This window comes from Ursus americanus, chromosome X (assembly GCF_024610735.1).
Source record: "Ursus americanus isolate L20-20 chromosome X, mUrsAme1.1.p, whole genome shotgun sequence".
Classification (NCBI taxonomy): domain Eukaryota; kingdom Metazoa; phylum Chordata; class Mammalia; order Carnivora; family Ursidae; genus Ursus; species Ursus americanus.
In genome coordinates, this window is record NC_142164.1 from 111836042 (window position 1) to 111861296 (window position 25255).

The following is a 25255-nucleotide window of genomic DNA, read 5'->3' on the forward strand; positions in this document are numbered from 1 at the left end:
AGTGTCTAATTATGGGTTCAAAGAAGAAAAGACCAGAAAATAGAGTTTACAGTCATTTCTCCATATTTTTTCTCAGTTTCGTATTGTTAAAAGTTTAAGTTAATTCCCATCCCCGAGGAAGAGACTAGAAAATAAAACGCAATAAGAATTAGAAGCACATACAGCCATCAGGATGGAGAAGAGAAAAATGAAGGCACCAATTAAGTGTTCACCTTCACTAGTGCAAGAAAAGGAAGAATATTTATTAGACACTTTTATCTGTAGGTAAAGAAGGTCTATGGCTCAAATCAAGGAAAATATATATTATCCACCTTGCAGTTCTTTTTCCGGTACCCACGCCAAGTAATCAAACCATGAGCGGAATAAGCCAAGAAGTTGCTGTTCACCTTTACATACCTAATCCATTACTATGGATCAGGGAAATTATATCAGTTGTATGAAATCAATATTTCTCATTAATGCCATATACAAAAGTCATTCGGGCCATTTTTATTTATGCCACCACCAAAATTCTACTTCACTTGAAGATGAAGCCTTAAGCGTTAATATATTTTTGAAGATTGAACAATGAACAGTATTTACAACACTCATTAAAGGGCTATGATTAATATTAGAGGTTAGCACTAGAAAAGTATAGAATAAACAAGAAAGGGATTGCTTTTATCAAACTGTAAAGCCAAAAGCCAATACTGAACTGAATTATCTTCTCTCATTTGTTCCTGTCCCTCAAATCAGCATTTAATTTGACAAGTAGGAATGTTTAAGGATAGAGCAATACTTTAAACAGTTTAGAACCACTTACTTAGGTAGGAAATAAAATTTATTGTTTGGTAGACCAAGGAGCCTTCTATGTTTTTTTTAAAGGATACTAATTAAAAAGATAAATCCATCTTCTGAAATCATATCAGCAAAAGAAACACTGTAAGTTAGGATAATAAAACATATTACCTGAATTTGATGCCCTGGGCTTTTCCTTTTGAGATTTTGGCTGTGGGGAATACCATACTTCTTTTCTTTGCTTAAACCAGTAGGCTTTGAATCTTCATTTCTTTCTACCATTAATTGTCTATTTTTTAGAAAGCTGAGAATATTATTTGAAAAAGAAATTTTCCAAATATCTGGATTGCCCCATTAGTTCATTAAAATCTATGACCCTCAATTTCTCTATTCTTAAAAAAAAATTCAGTTCATTTTTAAAAAATCTAATTAGTTTATCTAAACTTCAGTTTTCTATCAAACAGAGCAAGAGACGTGAGCTCTGTTGAGGAGAAGACTCTGGATTCAGAAAAAAGAGTGTCGTTTGGACAGTATCATGGGGAATCTCTCTGAAAAAAATCCCTTATAAGAATTGGAAGGGCCGCAGAAGGGTAAAGGATATCAGGAGTATAGAGAAAATCCAGCAACGTTGGTGGCACGCCTGGGGAAGCAGAAGCCAATGAGATAAATGTGGATAAATGTATCCTTCTCTTAATAGCTTCTTGCTTTAGCTCTGTGTTAAACACACACAGGACCCATACTCCTGTCTTCTTTTTTTCCCCAAGATTCCTGAATCAGCATATCATATTTTGTTATAATTTTGGAAATTACTTTTTATCACCACTTCACACCTTCCACTTTTCTAACACCTTGGACACTGTGTTATGCTGTGTATGCTTTAATAATGGATTTTGTGATAATGATGATGTCAACATGTTCCTGTTTCATTCATGAAGCTGTCATAGCATTCCTGACCTTGGTCGTATTGCTACAGGAATGAGAATGAGTCCTTCTAAATCAAGGAGGAAAGGGAAGCACAAAGCAAAATGACATTCCTGTCATTTTTTCAAATTTGAGGAAAAATGATCGTCAGACCCAGGACCTGGTCAACTCTCTTAGGCTCCCACTGGAAGATGCGATATTCTTTTCCTTATCCCAACTATAGTGTGGTAATTACTGTGAAGATGGGGTTAATTGGAGCCTTTTCTTCTTGAGATGACCCCATAATCTCTAATAATCTGAGTCAATCCCTGGGTGTTTCACAGGTCTTTTAATTTTCTCTACTCAATCCTCATCTATTGCTTGGCCATTTGAAAGAAACCAAAGAGAAGAAACCAAGTGGATTAGTTTTCTCTTGTGTAACATATTACCATAAATCTAGTGGCTTAAAACATCCATTTATTAGCTCATTTCTGTAGGTGCAAAGTTTGGCTCAGCATCGCTGTGTTCTGTTCATGGTATCTCATAAGGTTGGAGTCAGGATGTCAGCCAGATGTGTTCTCATCTGTAGCCTGAATTCCTCTTCCAAGCTCATTTTTATTATTGGCAGAATTTAGTTCCTTGTAGTTATAGGACTGAAATACCTGTTCCTTGATCACTGTCAGCCAAAGGCCTCTCAGCTCCTTATGGCTGCCTATCCTCTCTTGTGGCCTCCTCCATCTTCAAGCCAGAATAGAATCTCTCTTGTGTTTCAGATATCTCTGACTTCATCTTCTGCAACCAACCAGAGAAAGCTTTCTGCTTTTAAGGGCTCACATGATTAGATCTGGCCCACCCGGATCATCTCCCTGTATTGAGGTCAATTACGCCATACAACATAATACAATCACAGCAGTGATATCTCATCACATTCATAGATTCTGGGGTGAAAGGGCATTTTTAGAATCCTGCCCACCATATCAAGTCAATGAACATATTAAAGGGATCCAGGACTGTCTTTCCTTTGAGTAGAAATAATTCTCAAGAATCATTTTCTTAAAATCCATGAAGTAGAGAGTTAAAAAAATAAGCAAAATAAAAATAATTGCTTGGTGGACATATTAATAGCGAAAAATCCATGTCTCCATAACTTGATGAATTGTGCAAAAAAAAAAAAAATCATGACCAAGTGCAAATCGTTGCATTCTTACATGAGCATTTTGGGGAAGCTAACATCCTGATGGCATTAGATCATAAAGGATGTGATTCCCTTCTGAATGTAATGATTCAGCAGAGGAAGGACAGTCAGTCAGCACTGTCCTCTGTCCTCACTGCATCAAATGACAGGAGAAGCTGGGTGACTGAACGATCATACCTGGTTGTGCCTCGGAAGGTCTCTTTCTTGAAAAATTATTTCTGACATGACACTGGCACATGTAAACGGATAGAGATGAAGACTTAGTTTTTCCAGTATTAGGAAGAACAGATTCTCATTAGTAGAAGATCTGCCAGGCACCTAGCCTAGGCAGATGGACTTAATGAGAGAAAAAGCCCATGGCCCTCTTTAAGTTACTGACAGAGAGTAAGCGCTCTTACTTAGGCAATTTCTCCCCTGCCACATTTGACTTGTGCTTTCCAGCCACTTGGATGTCCTTGACTATATAACCTTTTTCAGAGTGCATTACAGATTTTACAAAATGATTCTTATGAAACCCCAGTTCCCATTTTTATTAAAGTGCTCCTATGTCTTGGGATGCCTGGAAGGGGAGCTGCTGTTTTTACCCTACATCTTTTAGTTGCTATTCAGAGCCAGACTGAACAATTTACGAGTCATGAATATGTATAATTTGGCCTGGGCCCTCCTAACTCAGGCACCAACGGAGCTATTAGGCATATGCTGGGTCCTCAAAGCCAAATGGACCAGAAAGAACATTTTCAACAGGCTTCAGTGATCATTTCAGTGGTCATTTCAAACAGCCAGTTCTGGAGATTCACACCCAATCCCCCAGTTTTTGTTCAAGTGGTCCAGATCCACATGTGACTGCTTCCCCAATTCATTGGATAATGTTCTAATCTTTTCTTGATTAAACAGACACAGTGGGGGCCTAATCTGGCACCCTAAGTAATGTTGTCAGTAAACAGTACTTCTTGAAGGATTGCTATACACTATACATCACTCTAAGAGCTTTCTATAGGTTAACCCCAGTGCTCTCCCCAGCACTGAGGCAGGCAAGTCACATCATGATCCCCATTATACAGATGAGGTATCAGAGGCATGTAAATATAACCAACATCATATGGCTTGAACGCAGATATCTTGGCTTCAGAGTCTATGCTCTGAACAACTAAACTGTGGGATGGTATCTCACTTCTGATAACATATGCAGAAGAGGAATCCTACCTTATAGAATTTTACACTTGAAAAAATAACCGTTTTGAAATCACCATTTTTGAAAACACCACAGAGAACTTCTAGAAAGACAAAAATTATTACCCATGAAAAACCTCACTAGATTGATTTACAAAAATTATGTAAAATTCAACATACAGTATTCAGATAATAGGGTTCAAATAAAACATTGTGCTTGCTTGATAACATAATGGGCAAAAACTTGGAACAAGCACTTCACAAAAGAAGAGAACTAAGTGGCCACTAAACTTATGACAAGGTGCTCATCATCATTACTGATTAAGGCATGCAAGTTAAAACCCAAATGAGCTACCTCCAAACACCATCTGAATGGCCAGAATGAAAAAGACTGACATTGTTGACACAGATGTGGAGCCGCTGGAACCCTCACACATTGCTAGGGAAGTGGAAATTATTTTAAGCACTCGGGAATACTCAGACCCTGTGGCCCAGCAATTCCACTCATAGATATATTCTCAGGATAAATGGGTGCATATGTTCATCAAAAGTTGTGTCAAATGTTCACAGCAGGTTTAACACGTAATAGACTAAAACCTGGACATGATACCATACATCAACAGGAGAATGGTCAACAAAAAGGAACAAATCACAGCTACGCAAACAACATGGATACATCACATAGATACCCAGTTCTGTGAGAAAAGCCAGTCACAAAAAAAAATACATAGTATGACATTCCATTTATATGAAATACAGGAAGAGGCAAAACTAATTACTAGTTGAATACATCAGAACAGTGGTTTCCTCGGGGGGGGAATTGACTGTGGAGGAGAAAGAAACTTTCTGGGGGTACTGGAAATATTCTACATTTTGATCTGAGATGTATATATGTGTAAAAATTTGGGGGGCTGTACACTTAACATTAGGGCATTTTATGCATTTTAATGTGTGTATTTTTTTACTCTAATGAAAAGAAAAGATTTGTGCGTGGAAAAATTTTTTCCTGTGATTGAACAGAATGTTTTAGCTCTTTTTTCCTTTCTTTTCATTTGCATGACATTCCTTTCCCTTATGGTACAAGCAATATACTTTTTGATTATTTTTTTAAATGACGAGCTTACCTTATAATTCTAGGCATCTTCCAAACAAAAATAATAAAAAGAGCAAATATAGCAAACAAACAGGGAGCTATTTAAATAGGATTAATCTCTCAAGTTTAGACCGATTTCAGGTCTTTTTGCGGGGTTTTCAGGCACTTATTAAGAATTTAGAATCTTACAAAGGCACCATAGGTCAGAATTGCTAATGAATGTGCAGCATTTGAAGAGTAGAAAGCAGAGGGGCACAGGGCCCAGAACTGGAGAGCTGGCTTTAACAGTTGTCCCTGGGGTTCCCATACTGACACTGGAATAGAAAAGCATTGTCACTGAATAGAGAAAACCATAAATAATTGCAACACAGGAGGGAATTTCTTCTAAGTATTAAATCGCCTAATTTAACTAATTAATTGTTGAGGATTTCCTCCCTTCTGATGTGGGATTTTCTCCAATGGAAAATTCCTAATCTTCCTTTAGTTATTCACTCACTAAACATACATCAAGCAGCTAGCTCTGTGCTCTGCTGAGTACCCAATGGGTCTCTGCCTTCATGAGGTGTATGCTATATTTCTGTATGTCTGTAATGTCCTATTTCTCAGCATGGGGGATGTGGTTCCCATTAAGAGTCACCTGGGAAAGAAGGTTTGGGTGACTTCCTAAGAAAGACCAGCAGGACTTTGAAGAAGAAAAGAGGACTACCTTTTATGGAATTCACCATGCAAGACTTTACTTGTGGAGTGTGTGTCATGAGAGACCCCACAGCAACCCTTGACCAAAGACACTTAGAGCTGATAAGGGATTCAGGTCCAAGGAATATGAACCCTGGATGCTTTATCCTGCAGGAAGCTGCCCCACTTCCACCTCCCAAGGATCCTTGGCAAACCTTCCTTTTCATAGTTCTCAAAACATTAAAGAAAGCACACATTAAGTAGTTTTGGTATCCTTTTCCCTACTTGCTCAAAGTGCTAATTCAATAGCCCCTTTCCATTTGAGACCAAGTGCCAGAGTTCAAGGATATTGGATTAGTGGTTAGGAGACATGTAACTGAGACCCTACTCTTTCTCTAGTAAAATCTTCGCTGGTTATCCCTCGCTTATCCATAAAGTCAATAATAGTATTTGCCCTGCTTATGTCTGAGACTTGTTTTGGTAATTAAATAACAGAAGAGTGGTTTGAAAACTAAACATTATGTAAAAACAAGGTATTATCATTAATAGTTTATCCTCCCAAATGAGCATAGATATTGCGTATTTTTATTTCACTGTTTTAAAGGTTTTTCCTTTGTTTTCTTGTATGGTTTTTATTTTTGAGGCTTTTGTTTTCAGAGCTACATAGAAATTGACATTCATGTTCTTCAATATCTGTATCATTATATATGTATCCCTTATATGAAACCCATGGGATCATTAAAGCTCTGTAATTTAGAGTTTTTCAGATTTTATTAAAGTAATACTGTAACATGTACAATTTATTACATATTACTTACTCCTACTGGGGCTTGGGGAAGACCCTGTAATCAAACACATTAGTATTTCTTTGGCAAACAGTGTGAATATTCACACTAAATGGGATATGTAGAATGTATAATTAGCCTCCCATCAGTTCAGGACAGGTTTGCTGCCAAATGAGCTATGGAAAACCTTTTGGTTTTTAGAGCTTTGGAGATTTCAGAAGTATGGATGAGGGATTTTGGACTTGTACATTTTCAGAAGTGCTAAATATTTATGTCTTATATTAAGTCTGATTCTCCCCCCCACCCCTGCAATTTTAGATGCTTTACGGACATTCCTTTATTGGGTAGGAGCTACCTTGTCCTCCCCACCGCTCTCCACCCTGGGAGAAACTCCTCTTCCTCCTCCTCCTCTTCCCCCACAGGGGAGGGTCTCTGGGCCATCATGTACATACATATATCTGTTCTCTTGATGGCTACTGATTTGTCCAGGGCAAACAAGCAACCTAAGCTAGCTTCATTGGAGTCATTTCCCTAACTCTGACTCTCACAGCTGATGAAAATGGAGGTGAAATCCTGTCCCAAAACAGATAATCCTTTCCTCTGGGAATTTGGCCAGAAAGAGAACAGTCCCTGTTCAGGTACCTAGCATACAACACGAACATTCTGGCACTGTCTATAGCCAGGCTTGCTACCCTGTGGATAAGAAACAAGAGTGAGAGAGAGAACAGAACAAACCAGGTCTCTTATTTAGAGACAGAGAAAGAGAATTTCCCTTGTTCTTTCCATCTCTCTAGTCCAATTTGGATGCCTAGGCACACGTTAGATTTTATAAGACATTTCAGTTGCTTTAAAATAGATAGGAAGATCAGTAGGTGAAGGAAGGGAAGAATGAAGGGGGGGTAAACAGAAGGGGGAATGAACCATGAGAGACTGTGGACTCTGGGAAACAAACTGAGGGCTTCGGAGGGGGCGGTGATTGGGATAGGCCAGTGATGGGTATTAAGGAGGGCACATATTGCATGGTGCACTGGATATTATATGCAAATAATGAATCATGGAACATTACATCAAAAACTAAGGATATACTGTATGGTGACTAACATAACATAATAAAAAATTATTATAAAAATAAATAAATATTTAGATAAATAAATAAAATAGATATTACTTTTTAAATTACTTTTTAAACTTTAAAAAGTTTAGAATAATTATAGATTTATAGAAAGTTGCAAAGACAGCACAGAGAGTTTCCATAAAACCTATACCCAGTTTTTTCTAGTGTTAACATTTTACTTTGGTCTGGTACATTTGTTGTACCTAATGAACCAACGTTGATACCTTATTTTTTACCTAATTTTTTTGTTGTTGTTCAAGGATCCCATCCAGGATACCATATTACTTTTAGTTTTTGTCTCTCCGTAGACTCCTTTTGGCTGTGACAGCTTCTCAGACTTATTTTGTTTTTGATGACCTTGACAGTTCTGGGGAGTACTTGGTAGGAATTTTGTAGAATACCCCTCAGCTGGGCACTGTCTGTTGTTTTTCTTGTGATTAGACGAGGGTTATGGGTTTTGGAGAAGAAGACCACAGAGGCAAAATTCCTTCTCATCACATTGGATCAAGGTTACATACTATCAACATGTGGCTGAGGTCAGTTTTGTCAGGTTTCTCTACTGTAAAGTTATTTTTTTTTCCTCCTTTCCCTACTGACCTCTTTGGAAGAAAGTCACTATATACACCCCACACTTAAGAAGTGGGGAATTATGCTCTATCTCCTTTAGGGTAGAATATCTACATAAATTCTTTAGAATCCTTCTGCATGGGAGATTTGTTTACTGTCCCCAACTATTTTTATTCATTTATTTATATCAGTATGTACTCATGGATATTTACTTTATACTATGGGTTATAATCCAGTACTACTTTATTTCATTTAAATTGTTCCAGCTTTGGCCACTGGGAACTCATTCATTCGGCTCCTGTGTCCTTTGACGTACCCCAATCGTTCTGTGTGTGTGTCCCAGTTTCAGTATAGTCAGGAAATCCCAGGAGCAGTGATTCCACCTGGGCACAAGGGGGAGTATCTCTTTGTTCTCAATACAAACCACAGTACATTTGACCCCCACAATTTGGGCTTGGGAGACATATACTCAAAACTCCTCCTTTTTAGGAGTTGTTTCCAGTAGAGGTAACACGAGACACACATCTCACATGACCTAACTAACTTCACATAAAGAACAAATTAACACTTCTTGGGGGGGCCTTCAAAGACCTTGACAGAAATTGTCTTGCATTCTCTTATTTTGACGTGTACATTGTATCTTTATCATACCACCCGTTTTCTTCTGAATAGTGACACAGATTTTGGCCTCATATTTCTCTTGTTTGCTTCTTTGGTGACATTTACTAACAAGAGAAGGTTCCTACTCATAAGCTACCACCTACGTAGTCTCACAGACACACAGGTGTTATATAAACAGATCCTGCTAATGGATGGTGTCACCATTGGCTCCTAGGAAATCTGTACTAAATGGTTCTGGGCCTCCTCTTCTCCCAGCCCCATGTGTGTAGTCAGAGTCCAGTTTTGCTATCTATCTTTCTTTTCTCAGTGGACACAAAGCCAATTTATAATTCCACACTTATTTACTCTCATTGCAATTTAAATGCTAACTGCTTGGTGTTCTTCAAAGAACTGCTCAAAAACAATGTCTTTGTGAAACACTGTGCATTTTACAAAATGATTTCTATGGAGATACTAGCAATTGTGGGAGGATTTGAGAATCTGTATCAGCTTTCCTGTTTTCTCAGGTTAAACTTGCCATAGGCAATTTTGTCTGCTGATGCATGATTAATAGAACACATAAGATTTTTACTCATTTCCTAAGCTTTATTATTCATTTTAATACTACACTGATTTGATTTTAACCCATTTAAATTATTTATTCCAAATTTCATGGAAAAATGTATTCAAACATAATGATTAATTCACTTAATTAACCTTTTGATTAAAAAATAAAACCCCAGTACTTATCTATATGGATTTTCCCCCTTGAAATAGACTGTGGAGAATTGCAACTTAGAAGCTGTATTTCAAGTGGCTACTAATTACGGTCAAATCTACATAGAAAAGGAATTAAAGGAATTAACCTATGCACGCTGGCATGATTTCTTACCAAAACTGTTGTTGAAAAATAAAGGTGCTGCTCTTGTAATGAGTGAACATTTCTACCCCCTGTGAGTCAGCTAGTCTTTAAACTGTTTCTGCACGGCCTCAGAGTCCAGTTAGTAAACCGAAATGGTTTGGGCTGCAGTGAATGGTTTCATTTATTAACCCCACAAATTTCTTTCCTCTGCTGCTGGGTCTCATCTCTGGCTAGAAACAATGGAGATTCAAAAGCAAACAATATATAATCATTGCCCTAAAGGTGAAGATTGTCTAGCAGAGGAACAAAGAGAAGTACAAAAATGACCATAATATAAGGCAGAATGAGATAAAGGACCAAGGAGAGGAACTTAACCGGTCTAGAGGAGGAAGAAATTTGTCTTGGGGGCTTGGGGAGTGGGGGTGCCCAAAGACCTTACATTTCTTTATTTTTCTACCTCACTCTCGAGTATAATCAACATTCTGGCTAAATAGGATGGCTTTTCCCCCCAAATCTTCAGTGCTTACTCATCTCTGGTTTTTATTTCAGGTCTCCTCCTGTCATTTCTGCTTATTGTAATTCTATCTAATCTTAATACATGAAGTCAAATATTGCTGCCTCCATTAAATCATTCACTGTTTTTATAAACCTGATATAAAGATATGTATCTTCCTTCTGTGACATCCTATAGCGCTTGCTTTTGGTCATCTTCGTAATACATACATTGTTCTATGTACATCTCTGCTTCTCCCTATTAGGTCAGGGATTTTATTGGAATATAGCCACACTCATTTGTTTATGTGTTGTCTGTGGCTGCCTTCATGCTACAGCTGCAGAGTTAGGTTGTGACAGAGACCTTATGGCCCACAATACCTAAAATCCTTACTATCTGGCCCTTTGCAGACAATATTTGCTAACTCCTGTACTAGATCATAAATTCCTTAAGGGCGGGGACTATCTTACCATCCCTTCGACCTACTTAATGCCTAACATAACAGGTGTACCTTGAATATTTATTGAATCAAATCAAACCTAAGTGAAGTAAACAACTATGTCATTTAGTAACTGTATCCATGAGGGCAAGCAGGGACCATTAAGAGAAATTGACTTGTGAAGAGGAGTTGCCAAATGGGAGGAAGGTCCCCTCTTCCCAAAGCAGTCTAGAGTGTGTTATAAAAAAAGAATCAAGAATTATCAGTCAACTATAAGCCTAAATATGTTGGAATATGTCACTTTGAAGCAAATCTTTTAATGAAATGTTTTGTAGAGCAAAACGAATTTTCCTATTAGGATATTAATATTCATGCCCATACATCCCAATTATTAATTTCTTTACAAAACATTTGTTCTCGGTCTTCAAGTTCATAGACCATGTATTAATAAATGTAGTCTTCATTGATTAGAACAACTGTACTCTTAACATTACAAGCTAATGCTGGTTCTGATAATTATTTCAATTATCTACATTGTCACATTCGATTTATTTACATCCAATTTCAAATTTTAAAAATAAATCAAGGATTCAAAACCATCGCAGTGACTTCTATTTAAGGCCAAGAGGGAATAAGAGGGACCAGATTTACCCTTCACCCTGAATCACGAAAAAATCTGGACAAAACATGAAAAAAATTGGATTTCAAGGCACTAGACATTAGGCAAAAAGGACAGTGATCCTTGAAAGATGGAAAACAGATGCGGTTGGTCCTGCTATTGCTCCAGTGTATTGTTTTGTGAGAGGTTTCAGGTCATGATGCAGAAAGGATGAACAAACTCCCAAAATTGAAGAGATGGAGCTGAGGGTCTGGGGAGTCCACAGAGTCTAGAGTTCACAGGGTAGAGTACCAGCATGGGGAGAATTGTCAAGGGAGATATACAGACAGTGAGATTCTAGATGTCTGAAGAAGATTCCTTTGGAGCAATCAGCAAAGTACTAAGTGCCCACCTGTGAAGAAAGTAACTGAGGGGGAAAGGGAAAGAATAGCCATAGAGAACAAGAGGAAAGAGTATCTGGTGTTCTCACAGGGCCGAGAATAATGCTTGTTCCCACAACCAGATTAGAAAACCTGATCATTCATGGGGCATTACAGTGTTTCCAGCTAATTACATACTCAATATTTGTCACTCCGGTGGGTGTGAGTTCTCTGAAGGCCGGGCGCGTGTGTATTCTGCTTACTTCCCTATGCCCAGTGCCAAGCGTAGTGGCTGGCTCTAGAAGAAGTTCAATACAGTGGGTCATTACATCTAAGATGCCAGTATTGTAAGATGCCCCATTATCTTACGCACCACTGAGAAAGAAAAACGTCTCTAATTAAACTCTGATTTGCCTTCAGTTTTAAGCTGCAACCCAAACTCAGAGCTGTGAAAACAGGAGAAAGTGCATCTCAGAATACAGGCTATACTATGAATATTAAATAAAACTGAACGAGTAAAGACTAGTCCTATATTTCTGTATTTGCAGACCATACTTTCTATGGAGTCCCACAAAAAGAGAAATCCATGCATATGGTTTGGAACCAAGTTTATGGGTAAAGGGATACGGTCTTCTATATGATCCAATTACAAAAAGTTTATTCCCTTTTTTAATGATCTTTTCATTAGGATTACATAAGGCAAAAAACACTGTTAGGTACCAATTTGTTTAATATCCTGGACCTTCATATTCTCTCCAATGACAGAAAGCTGTTAATATCCCTTTCCATAAAAAAGGATCGTTTAGCAAGTGAGCAGGAAACAGCAGTGGGAAGCAAGATAAAGGGTGAGACTGTTCCAGGGAGAAGTGTCAAAACTGGATGGAAAATTCATTGTGATCACTCAACACTGTGTCCCATAATTTAAGAATATGGAAGAAATCTCTAGGTTACCGAATCCTTTGAGTCCAATCAGTCAACCTTCAAGCATATAAATTGCAACAGTCATAAAAAACATCCATTTTAAAGGCTGAAAGGACATTAGTGACTATAAAATGAGAGTAGCATAGTCAGAAAGGAATAGAGTAGGGTCCAATTAAGTTTGAATTCTGGCTTTGGCTCTTATTAGTTGTATAACCTTGAGTTTCAATCAATCTAGAAAATGGGACCAATAATATCTAGCTTATAGGATTGTGGAGAGGATTAAATAATATATGAATGAAAAGCACTTTGTAGCAAGTTTGGAACCTAGAGTCAATAAATATCAGCTTGTTTTTTTATTCTGAAAAAGGAAGAGGATGAAACTGCCTGAAGTCTATGTTTATTCATTATTTGTGCAATCTGGGTTTTTTTAACTTGTTTATTAAAATATTTAAAAGTACCAGGATCAAAAAGAAAATTAAAAAAAAAAAAGAATGGCTTTGTGCCGAAACGTTCTTGTAAGCTCATTTGGGGAATCTGTATTTTTTTGCTTTACCAAACAGCTTTTATTCCTCTTTTTAGAAACAAAATGTGCCATTTATATTGGAAACAAAAAAGTACCAGGATCACAGCTGTACAGTTCAGTAAATCACCACAAAATGCACATGCCCATATAACCACCCAGGTCAAGAAATAGAACATTCCTTGACCCCTGAAGCTCAATCCCTCATGGTCCCTCCCAGCCACTAATCTCTCTCTACTTCCCAGATCCCACCATAACTCTAGTTCAAACACCCTAGATTAATTTTGCCTGCGAACATTTTTCTGTGCTTGTTAACTTTTCTTCAACATTGGATTTGAGAGATTCATCTCTGTTGTTAAGTGTGCCTGCAGTTGTTACATTTCTGTACCTAGTATTTTATTGTATGAATAGGCCACAATTTAGTTACCCGTTTTATTGTTGATGATCACCCAATCTGCTTTTGTTCAACCTTTTAATTGACATTAAATGATAGATAATGGCTTATGCCTGGTGGGGCTCTTAACATAATCACACCTGTGAGCTGATGAAAATAGTGGTTAAAATGGCTACAGCTGACCGAAGCAATAAACAGCAACTGCGTTCAGTCTGCTGAGGAGGAACGTGTTAACGGAAGCCTCAGGAACCATTATAAGTTCTTCATAATATGAAAGAGGGCAATCAGGCAAGCATTGTTTCTTCCTCCACATGATGAACAAAGATGCCCACTGCACTGAGTACCCAGTGAATACAATATGCATAGCCACAGACAGGGATTTCAGAGCCTGGAAAAGAACTCCTCTCACAGTCAAAACTTCCACCTGTAATTAGCATGGTATGGACAGCGTGATGGAACTAAAAATTCTTAGTTCTTCCTTCGGGAGGATTTGAATTGACAGGTGGTTTGAATCTTAGTTCTTCACTTGCTAGAAAAATAACTGGACAAATTACTTAACCCCTTTATGTTTCCATTTCCCTACCTGTTACTTGATGATGCAAAATCATTCTTACGTCATCTGTTTGCAGTGACACAAACTATGTGAAGGGTTTAGCACAGGGCCAGGCGCGTAGAAGGAACTCAGCAACTGTTAACGATGGAAGATGGTGTGGCACAGTGATTAGTCATTAGCCTTAAACAGCAGGTTTAGCTCTGTATGAACTTGAGCAAGTTATTTAACTCCTCTGTGTCTTGGTACCATCATCTCCAAAGTGAGGATAATAATAGTATCTAGTTCTGAGTGTTGTTGAGAAGTTCAAATGAATGTATATTCTGGTACATGATAAACACTGAAAACATTTCCCCAGACCGCAACAAAATTCAAAGCCGCGGTTCTCAGCCCTGGCTACACATTAAAATTTTGTTTAAATTCTGATGCCTCTTTTTAGAAACAAAATGTGCCATTTATATTGGAAACAAAAAAGTACCAGGATCACAGCTGTACAGTTCTGGTGTCTGGGCCCCTAGGAAAGAGTATAGGGCTGCACCTGAGGCCCCGAGTGGTTATCGAGAGCTCAGATGAGGAGCGTCCTGGATGCCTTCATCAGAATTCAGAGGCTACCCTTGCATCCAAACAAACTGGAGCAGCAAGAAGGGGAAATGGACACTTGCATTGGCACACTGAGAAACTTCCATGTTGTGACAGTGCCGAGGAAGCAAAACTCAGATAAAAATAGCCTGTCTGCATGCTCTCAGCATCTAAACCATTGCTGTTTTATTATTATTTCTTTGGCTAGATTGCTCTGTAAGAAACAGCTATCAAAAAATGTACATAACACTATTTGATAAAGTCAGAGAAGTGAAACTCTAAAATACTGTAATTATGTTACAGTAACATAGGCAATCAGGATTCTCTGTGGTAATGAATAGCCACCCAGTTAAGGAAAGATGGGCCCCCTGGCTATGTGGGTTCCTTTTATTTGTTCTGTATCCTAAAGAAAGTTTAGATGGATTTTGCACAATGACTAGACTTTAGAGATGTATATATTCATTCATTCATTCATTCATTCATTCTATCAACAAACATTTACTGAGCATATATTATAGGCTAGATGTTTTAGGGAGCAAACTAGATCATGATCTTTGCTTCATGGAGTTCATAGTCAAGCTAAGGGAAACAGGCCATATACAGGAAGCATAATCCATAATAGAGTTTTATACAAGTCATTGTTGTTGCTATAAGGTAATAAAGTATGGTGAGAAAACAAAAAAAATGAAAATTTGGATCAGGGTATTGATGAGGGTGTGGGCAAGGTGATAAAGGCCAGAACAGGCTTTATTGAGGAGGCGGGATTTGAATAAAGACTTGGAAAAGGTGGAAAAGTTTATCATGTAAATATCTGGGGGCAGAGCATTCCAGGCACAGACAACAGTCATTGCAAAGACCCAGGGATGACAGCATGTGCCTGGCATATTCAGGAAACTGCAAGGAGGCCAGTGTGCCTAGAGCAGTGAGCAAGGAAGTGGCAGTTAGCTGGCTGAGATAACTGGGCCACGTGTCTCTCGTCATTCAAAAGGCTAGCCTGGCCTTATTCACGTGGTAGTGTGTATAGTATCCAAAGAGTGGCAAGATAAAACTAGCTACAATATGCAAGCATTTTTGAAGTCTCTGCTTGTGTCACATTTGCCATTGTCCCACATGGCAAGGCAAGTCACGTAGTCAAGTTGACAATTTGGGAAGGGCCTATTACCCAAAGGGTATGGATACAGAGAGAATCGTTACAGCCAATTTTTTTTGTAAAAAAATCTACTGAATTATAATCTATTTTATGTATACATCAGTCTTCTTAAGAAGTTCTGTTTTTTTAAGTAGTGCATGTTCCATAATAGTTGATTTTTCCCCTCAGTGTGTGGCATTTATAAAACCAAAGACATTTAGGCTGTATGACCTACATAGAGTTACTCCTTTTAGTGAAATGGAAAGAGAGAGTTCAAAATAATCCTGTTTTTAACTTTCTGAGAAACCTCAAAAAGTTAAAAATAGAACTACCCTATGATCCAGTAATCACGCTACTGGGTATTTACCCAAAAAATACAAAAGTACTAATTCAAAGGGATACATGCACCCCTATGTTTATTGAAGTGTTATTTACAATAGCCAAATCATGGAAGTAGAAGTAGCCCAAGGGTCCATTGATAGATGAATGGGTAAAGAAGATGTGGGGAATATATATATCTCAGAATATTATTCAGCCATAAAAAAGAATGAAATCTGGCCATTTACAATGACATGGATGGAGCTAGACAATATAATGCTAAGTGCAAATAAGTCAGAGAAAGACAAATACCATATGATCTCACTCATGTGGAATTTAAGAAACAAAACAAGTGAGCAAAGGGGAAAAAGAGACAAAGCAAGAAGCAGACTCTTAATTATAGAGAATAAACTGCTGGTTACCAGAGGGGAGGTGGGTGGGGGGCTGGGTGAAATAGGTGATGGGGATGAAGGAGGGCACTTGTGATGAACAATGGATGATGCATGGAAGTGTTGAATCACTATATTGTATGCTGGAAACTAATATAACACTGTATGTTAACTATACTGGAATTAAAATAAAAAATAATAATCCTGAACCTTAAAATGCTATCCCAAAAAGATTTATGAACCTCATCAAGACTTGAGCAGAAGCAGAGGCTGTCAGCTTCCCTGTAAAGGCTGCCAACAATATTCTAGAACGAAAGTGCCATCAGTGCTCCAGCACTGTCCCAAGAGAATTCGTGCACTTCATCTCTTTGCATATTTTTATCACACACTCACTATATCAACAACTCTTTAATTTGCTGTGTCTCAGGAAATACTGGAAGAGAAAATTTATATAGTCTCCCATATATACAGACATCTGGCTAAAGCAAGCAGACCTGCAGATCAATTTGCAAAAGCTTGGCTTTCTTACTTTTCAACCTTTTACCTGAGAACTAAGTAAAATTCTCCCATTATTACAAAATTTTTCCCATTTTTTTTCCAGAAATACCAGTCTGACCTAGGAGATTCATTCCAATTAGCTGGGGATGTATTTGATTCAAGGAGCAATCATCTTTGTTTTTTAGAGTTAAAACAGACATCAAGACAAATTCTTATTTCAAAACTTCTGTAGGTATCAGCCTTACTCTTTCATAGTTTCTCTTACTGCAGTCTCTAGCTAGAAATGTTCTCATGGGGAATAAATTGCAAGACCAAATATGGTAAGACTATGGCCTCTTTTGTTTTAAATTTCAAGCTGTCCTGGGTTTGGCAGCTGCTTGAAATGGTCCAGCTGGTCTTAGTTGACCAGATGGCTGAAAAGTAAGGGGAAATTTCCTTATATAGGACATAGGGCATCTCAGTTAATAATGGCCAAAGATAATACCTCTGGATTCTTGCTTTAAGGAGTTGGTTAGGGATCTGTCAGAGTCACCTGCACAGCACATCATCCCAACTCTCCCCTACCAACACTGGCTCTCACATCTACAGTCTCTGGGCTGCAGCTACAAATGAAACTCAAGACACACTTAGGAGTGGCTCTAAATCATTCAGCAATAATAGCGAACACAGAGTAAAGGAAAGTGATTGTTTAACTCTGTTTGGCCACACTCAAAGCCTGCTTGATGTCTCACAGCCTTCTATTCAATTCATCCTGGCATTTTCCTGTGGGTCGAAAAGACAACAATACACCCAGCCTTTAGTCTACCACTAGGGGTTTTGTGCTCCAAATAGAACATTACCAGCAGAACAGCTTCTTGGAGGTTGGCAGAGATGTATATTTAAAAAACCAATTTTACAACTTCAAATGGGAAGGCACCTATGGAAGAGATACCATGCTGGTATTTCATTTTCCTGTATTTAGGGATGAGATTGAACTTTTGAAAACCAAATCAAACCAAACAAAACCAGACCAAACAAAACAAAAACCACAAAAAGCTTTGGTTGGCAGGAAAGCAGGAAATTAACTTGGAATCAACAAACACAAGTTTCTTACTTGAAATGTGTTTAAAATTTGTGAAGCATGTTGGAAACCTGCCCAGAGTGTCTTCTAGAAAAGTCTATTTTATGAGTGTAGCCCAAATATTATGATTCGGAAGTCCCCATTGGGGGCGCCTGGGTGGCACAGCGGTTAAGCGTCTGCCTTCGGCTCAGGGCGTGATCCCGGCGTTATGGGATCGAGCCCCACATCAGGCTCCTCCGCTATGAGCCTGCTTCTTCCTCTCCCACTCCCCCTGCTTGTGTTCCCTCTCTCGCTCGCTGTCTCTATCTCTGTCAAATAAATAAATAAAATCTTAAAAAAAAAAAAAAAAAAGGAAGTCCCCATTGCCTGGAATGACCTTTGCCACCTCCTGCCTTACTTATTTAATCTGCTTCACAGATTCAGCTCAGGCTCCCTCCTTCAGGCCATTTTCCTAATACTACTTCTCTCCCTCCCTCTTTGGTTCTCTTCCTCCAGCCCCTTTCCTTCTCCTCCATTTCTCCCTACTTCATTTAATAAGTTAGGCATCCTTCTGGATGTCCTTATATTCCACATTGTTTAATAGTCACCATTACAAGTATCTACCTCTGGCATACTAGATGACAAGTCCCTGAGGGCAGGGACTATGTTTTATTTATCTCTGATTTCCCTAGCCCCTAGCACAATGGGTGGCACAGAGAAAACATTCAATAAGTATTAGTTGAATAAATGAATGGATGAATGAATCACCAGTTAAATTACAGCTGGCATGCCACTTAACCATAAGTCTTTTTAATACTGTATTTTCATTTACTAACCCACTCTTTGCTGAGCACCTACTATGAGCCAGGTGTTGTGCTAAGTGGTAGGTATGTGAACATGGATGACATCAATGGAGTCATTGCCCTCAAAGGGATAAATCTCTAAAATTAAGTATGTTTATTCATAAGTGTAACAGTATGGGAATAGGATATTCTTGTCTCAGAATGTCAACTAAAGCTTCACTCTGAAGGGAGACTACACATATGCATGAAGGATACAGGACTTGCTAGAAGAAAGCAAATGCTATTTAGTGACCATTACACCCCATACCCTGTACCCTTACAGAAGACTAGACATTTGAAAAGAATTAATTGAAATAATGGGATTTGTGGATATTGACAGTTGCTGTGGCCTTTTCCCTATTCTCCTAAAGATGAGGAGAAGATGGTTTACCCCCACTCTGGTAAGAGAAGAGACTGGCATCTCCTGCACATGTCATGTATCTGCTGAGCTACTGAAATTCCAACAGGTTGCTCCTGGATCAGAGAGTAAAGGTGTTATTAGGAGAACTTGTTATGTATCCTCAGTAGTTTGGGTTTTGTATGAAAAAAGGAACACCAATACTTGTTTCTCACCTGGATAAATTCTGAAGGCAGTAGGCTAGCTAGAATACCCAAGATGGTAGGGTGAAAGCAGGTGCATTGACAGTTAAGTTGCATTTCCACTATTTAGCAAGACAATGAATACATGTTCTTGGTGGTCCAAATAAATGGTGTGGAAGATAAATGTGAATCATCTTGAAAACATGTCAACCAGGAGGGCTATCTACTTAAGTAAGGAGACCCTGGAAGTAAGAAGTTGTATGGGATATGCTGCTAGGAGGTGATAGATAAGAGGAGATTATAAAACGCCAGCCAGAGATTGCATTATTCATCCAGGAATGGTGTAGTGTTCAGGATCCCCAGGAATTACCAAGGAACTCAAGTTCAACCGTCAAGAAAGCCAGCATTTGGAGGCTTGCCATTAGAGAAGGCAAGAGTTCAAATACAATAGTGTCAGTCTTGTACAACTTTCTTCCATCCCCTCTTTCACCCTCAGCCCTTAACAGTAGAGAAGCAAGAAACAGGAGTGGGGAAGAGAATTGGAAAAGCAAGGGTAAGAACTGTGAAAAGCAAGGGTAAGAACAGACAACATGTCCACCTCGCCGGACACCTTCAAGCCAAATTTAGGCCTGGGCTGGGGGCAAGGGAGGGAAAGAGCATTAAATTGGTTATGAGACTGAAGTGCTCATATAGAAATATATTTATAATGATCACACTTAGAAAAGCAAATGATAAAATCCTAAATATCCAAGATAGTAAGATTAATGATGACTAATATACCAGACAGATTATTATGTCATTGCAAATTATGTTCATGATAGATTTTTAATGCTATGGAAATGGCAGATAGTATATAACTGTCTTTTTAGATGGTTTGATCCAATTTTCTGTGTGTGCATGTGTGTGGGTTTGCCTACAAGTGTGCATAGAAAAAAGGCTGGAAGAAAATACACCAAAGTCTTAACAACAGTTATTTATTGGGTAGTTCATGTTAATATTTTCTATATCTTCTATTTTTCTATAACAAGCATGTCTTATTTTTAAACTTCAAGGTGCATGCCTCGTCTGTAAAGGGCATTGCTATAGCCTCTGGAACAACTATAAAATCAGCATAGTGGGGCATCTGCTTGGGGACTACAGTGTTTATAAATTAAAATGAGTACGTGTGTGTGTGTGTGTGTGTGTGTGTGTGTGTGTGTGTGTGTAAGTGTATGGTCAATTCTTTATTTTCCGTGACTCACTTTTTATCGCATTTTCCTTTCTCACTGTTATCCATATGAGTCACATCTCCCCACAGTCAGTTGAGAGCCAACCATGTTTAATAATAGCCTAAGAAAAACATACGTAGGAAGATAAACCTGCTGATGGCAAAAGGATAACCGCTATGAGTTCAGAGCCAAGTATAAAATGACTTTTGATTATACTATCTTTTAGTTTATCTGAGTTCCTGATTGCCTCTACAGACAAAGATCACTGATCAGTGACCATTTATTTAGCAATAGTTTTGACCATTGATGTAGAAACATAATAGCTAACAAGAATGAATAACAAATTTATTTTTAAAAAACTCCCATTTTGAAATTAAATGACAACTTTTTTCATAGCAATGGGAGTTTGGAGGCTATAAATGTCTTCTTTTTTGATATTATCTGCTTACAATTTATTACCAATACTTTGGCTATCTATTAAATTATAAACTACATGTTTTGTGCATCCTGAGGTTTAATGGCATAGCATGCAGTGATGGCTATAACTAGTAACTAAGAAGGCATAAGCAAATGAACCTGTTTGGATTGGGGCACACAGTGGATTAGAATTTTTATTAGGTAAAATTGATTTGTGATTACATAGCTGAAAAGAAAGCTGTTAGTATTTCTGATATCTGAATTTCAATAGAAATGCAGCACAAGTATTTTGTACTATATGTTATTCTAGAAAATTAAAAAGTATCAGAGGGATCTATCCTTTTCTCTATTAGCATACAAATCTAATATTTATATTTGGAGGCACAGAAGTTGGAAAGTTTATATGACAATTTCCCCAGTATTCAGTCCATCTCCAGTATAGCCACAGACCTCCTCCATATGTCATCTTATCTTCCAACACAGGAGATAATGTGGAACATGATCTAACATATCTCATGTCAAATGCAGCACAACTGAACATAAGCTCAAGCCAGCAAAGATAGGGGATTATACCTCAATTATTTGTTGGAACTAGGTTTTGGAGAGACTGCTCAACCAGTATGAGACAGCGTTCAGTGAATACTAAATTGAACTCACACTCCTGGAAAATTGAAGCCAGCGGCTCAATGTACTCATCGAAAAGGAAAGACACATAGGCACACTTCTGGGGTGCTGGGACATTTCACAAACAGGACATTTATCATTGTTTGCTTAAGCAATATTTACAAATATAGAGGGCCTGCCCTTACATAAAAATAAATTATACAGCTATTATGGATTATTATTTGAAGAGCTACAAAATGTCTATGTGTACCTGTTAATCCATCTCATGCTTCTATGTCCACCTTCCATGGTTGTCAGAATTTTCAGCATCTTGGAAGACTCCACTGTTCCTTCTCTAGATAACTATGTCACTTGAAAATAATTGTGTATCAGCCATTAAGGCAAATTAAGGAATGGCAAAGATTCATGTATCTGCTTTGCTGCACTCTAATATTTATATTTATTTCGCACATATACTCATTGACATGGCTTTTCTGTGTAAATTTCCAGGAGCTTAATTCAGACTTTTATTACTGTAAATGACTTCACTGAGCATAAGTATCACAATAGCCTCACCAATAAATACTTGACAATACAGCATAAGTTGTATCTATCTTACTCTAATTCCGGCAAGCTTCATGGCTCACGAACAGCATGAGGTCAAAAGCACTCAAGGACTTCTAAGACATAATTCTTGAGCCACGTTACCACCTCCACTCATTCCTCTTCTCTCTCAACCCTGATTCCCCTCTCCCCTAATTGATCTGATTAGGAAGGTCCCGCATGTCCTCAGAGCTCTAATTCTCTCAAACCCAGCTCTTCATTCTCTTATTGCATTGTACCTCCAACCGTACCACAGGATGGCAAATATTTCTGTCTTCACAGAATTCTCCAGTCCGCAAGACCTTTGACAAACCGCCCCCCCAGCCCCCCGTCACTTGTTGTCAAGTGAGACTTCTTACCTTTGGCAGAGATGCCCTGGAACCTGAACTCTGGGTGGTCATTGTTAAGACGGTGGTGATGCCCAGTGCAACCCTAGCAGGGGCTGCATCCATGTTTATCCAAAAGGAGACCCAGGACAAAATGACTATCAATAGACTGGGGATGTACATCTGGATCAAATAGTATCCCATCTGGCGTTCCAGGTGAAACTTAACCTCGATGCAGGTAAACTTTCCTGAAAGAGGGAAATAATGATTTAAAATCCAATTCAAATTTATCTTTCCCATTCTAGCCCCCCACTGTTTAGTTTTTAAGAGTATTACAGGTGGATTTGGAAGATTGCACAAAATGCTCACCCTACATAACCAATTCAACTCTTTTTCAACTCAACCAGTAATGAAATTAACAGTTGTGAGAATGAGTGATCTAAAGAGTAAGGAGTGTCTGGGTGGTTCAGACGGTTAAGCATCTGACTCTTGATCTCAGCTCAGGTCTTGATCTCACGGTTGTGAGTTCAAGCTCTGCATGAGCCTACTTAAAAAAAAAAAAAAAGAGTCCCTGGACCAAACCATGTGGCATATTTGATTTTCTGAATCTGTGCTTGTAGTTTGATTATTTAGACAGAGCTTCAGAATTTGCAAGACTGTCAGAAACTGACCAGTAGAAATAGTCACATTTTGTGAGGTTATATTATGTAATATATAACATACAGTACGTAACCTGCAGTATGTAAGTATAGCATATAATATAGAACACATGCGACAGCTGAAAATAGTAACATCCTCATGGGACTTTCAAAGTATTTAGATAATTATGTATCTATCTTTGTGCTATCCATAGGAAGAGAAAAATGTACATTTGTATATGCCATGCATATAATCTAGTCATTGTAACAGTTTCCTAGCTTTCTGGGTAATTGCTTGAGGATATTTAGAATATTCCTAGAATCTGTTTACAGTGTTACATTACTTATAAAAAAAGTACCTACAAAGATATTAAAACTTCTAACATACTATTAAGAGACTGATGTTCCTGCCCCTTGCCACTTTTCTTCCTCCTTAATTGGTTTGGAGACAGAACCCTGGAAGGTAATTTGGCTTTGTCCACACAAATTATGAGAGATAGGGTTGGATTCCTCTTGGTCAGGAAAAACACCTTGGAATCAGGTTTTGGTCACTTCATAAGAAGCACTATTGACTTTCGAAATAAGTGCTCACGAACATTCTATTTAGCAGGGGACCTGGAGCAGTCACTGAATAATCCATCCTGTCTAGCTTGCCTCTCCATGATCAGCTTGTGTGGTATCAAGGACTGTGACATTCATAGGAAAAGCCATAAACTTTACTGGGCAGGCATGATCTTCCAGGTAACAACATATGCCCACTTGTTACTGCCACCTCATATTTTCCCCCTGACCCATGTGTCTATCAGCATTACTGACAGTGCATGAATTGAGAGCCAGATGAATTCTCACCAGCTGGTTTTCATCCAAATTCTTATCACTGTCAGGGACTGGAGAGCACAGCAACTTTATTTCTGAGTTTACAAAGGCCTATGTGGTTATTCCTCTCTTCCACTAAGTCAGAGAGTACAAACTGATCTGAAGATCCAATGGCAAGAGTAGATGCCAGGAATGGGCCAGAATTTATACATTTCCTGCGCTATATACAAGGTCTCGTACGCATTTCCTCAGACTCATCTGACAGCACATGGTCAGCAAGGGAACAGCAAAAGAGTCCCAAATCTTTTTCCTTCTCTCTCCATTTTGGAGAAATTATCTGTTGTGCTCACTGACTTATTCCAGAGGGTCCAGGTATCTTATCTGTAAAGGGGGTTTTGAGCCCAGTTCTGTGCCTTGTAGCTCTATTTTCTTGGTAAAGACATAGCAATTAAGGTGATGTGATATATAGTCCATGCTGCAGATAGAGCCCACTTGGGTTTAGCAGCTGAAAGTAAACTTACCAGTGTTATAGTGTTTCGTGCAGTAGCCAAGTTCTTTCTCTTCTTTCAAAATAAACTGAGGCAGGGTCAATCCTTCAGCAACTTGAACTGGACCATCGCTTAACCACTCAAATATCAGGTCATTCATCGTGTACCCAACTGGAGTAAACAAATCATAGTGAAAAATTAAATGCATCTTTCCAAGAAAGCTCGAAAGCCTAGCAATGTAAAGAACAAACAAGGAAACCATCTAAAGCAGATACGTGCTCAATCAATTCAAGATCATTTTTAGTAAAGGAGCTATAATTATCATGACAACTACATGTCATTGGAGCCAAAGAAATTGAAGAGAGCAAGGTATTTCTGAATGAGTTTTTTCCATGTAATGGGAGAATGGAATCTATAAAGTCCATTTTCTTCTGCTCTCTTTATTTACTAATCTTTCTGAAGAACAAACAAGTAAATAAGCATAAAAATCCTTTAAAGGTTGTCTTTACTTGAAAGAGCTGTGTCTGTGACAATCCAGTAAGACAATCCAATTCACGGCACTAGTCTTAGTATTTCAAATGAAAAGCATTCTTCTTTTTTATTAAATGAGAATGAATTCATCACAGTCCTGCTTAAAACACTTCCATTGCAAACTTGGACCCTCTTTTGGGTATATTAGCTTTGTTTTCAGAAAGCTTATGTTAGGATCGTAGGGAGAGGGAGGGAAAACTGAATGGGAAGAAATCAGAGACGGAGACAAACCATGAGAGACTCTTGACTCCAGGAAAC

At 38.3% G+C, this 25255-nt stretch overlaps 1 protein-coding gene across 2 annotated transcripts in view; it reads right to left on the reverse strand.

The window, feature by feature from the left end:
- The window catches only part of GLRA2 (glycine receptor alpha 2), a 174760-nt gene that overhangs the window by 70642 nt on the left and 78863 nt on the right, over window positions 1-25255 (reverse strand). For both annotated transcript variants that reach the window (XM_087859367.1, XM_045790860.2), the window contains exons 6-7: window positions 24500-24637; window positions 22558-22772 (exon numbers count right to left, since the gene is read on the reverse strand). In XM_087859367.1, the coding sequence (XP_087715493.1) occupies window positions 22558-22772; window positions 24500-24637 (353 nt within the window). The remainder of the gene's footprint in view (window positions 1-22557; window positions 22773-24499; window positions 24638-25255) is intronic.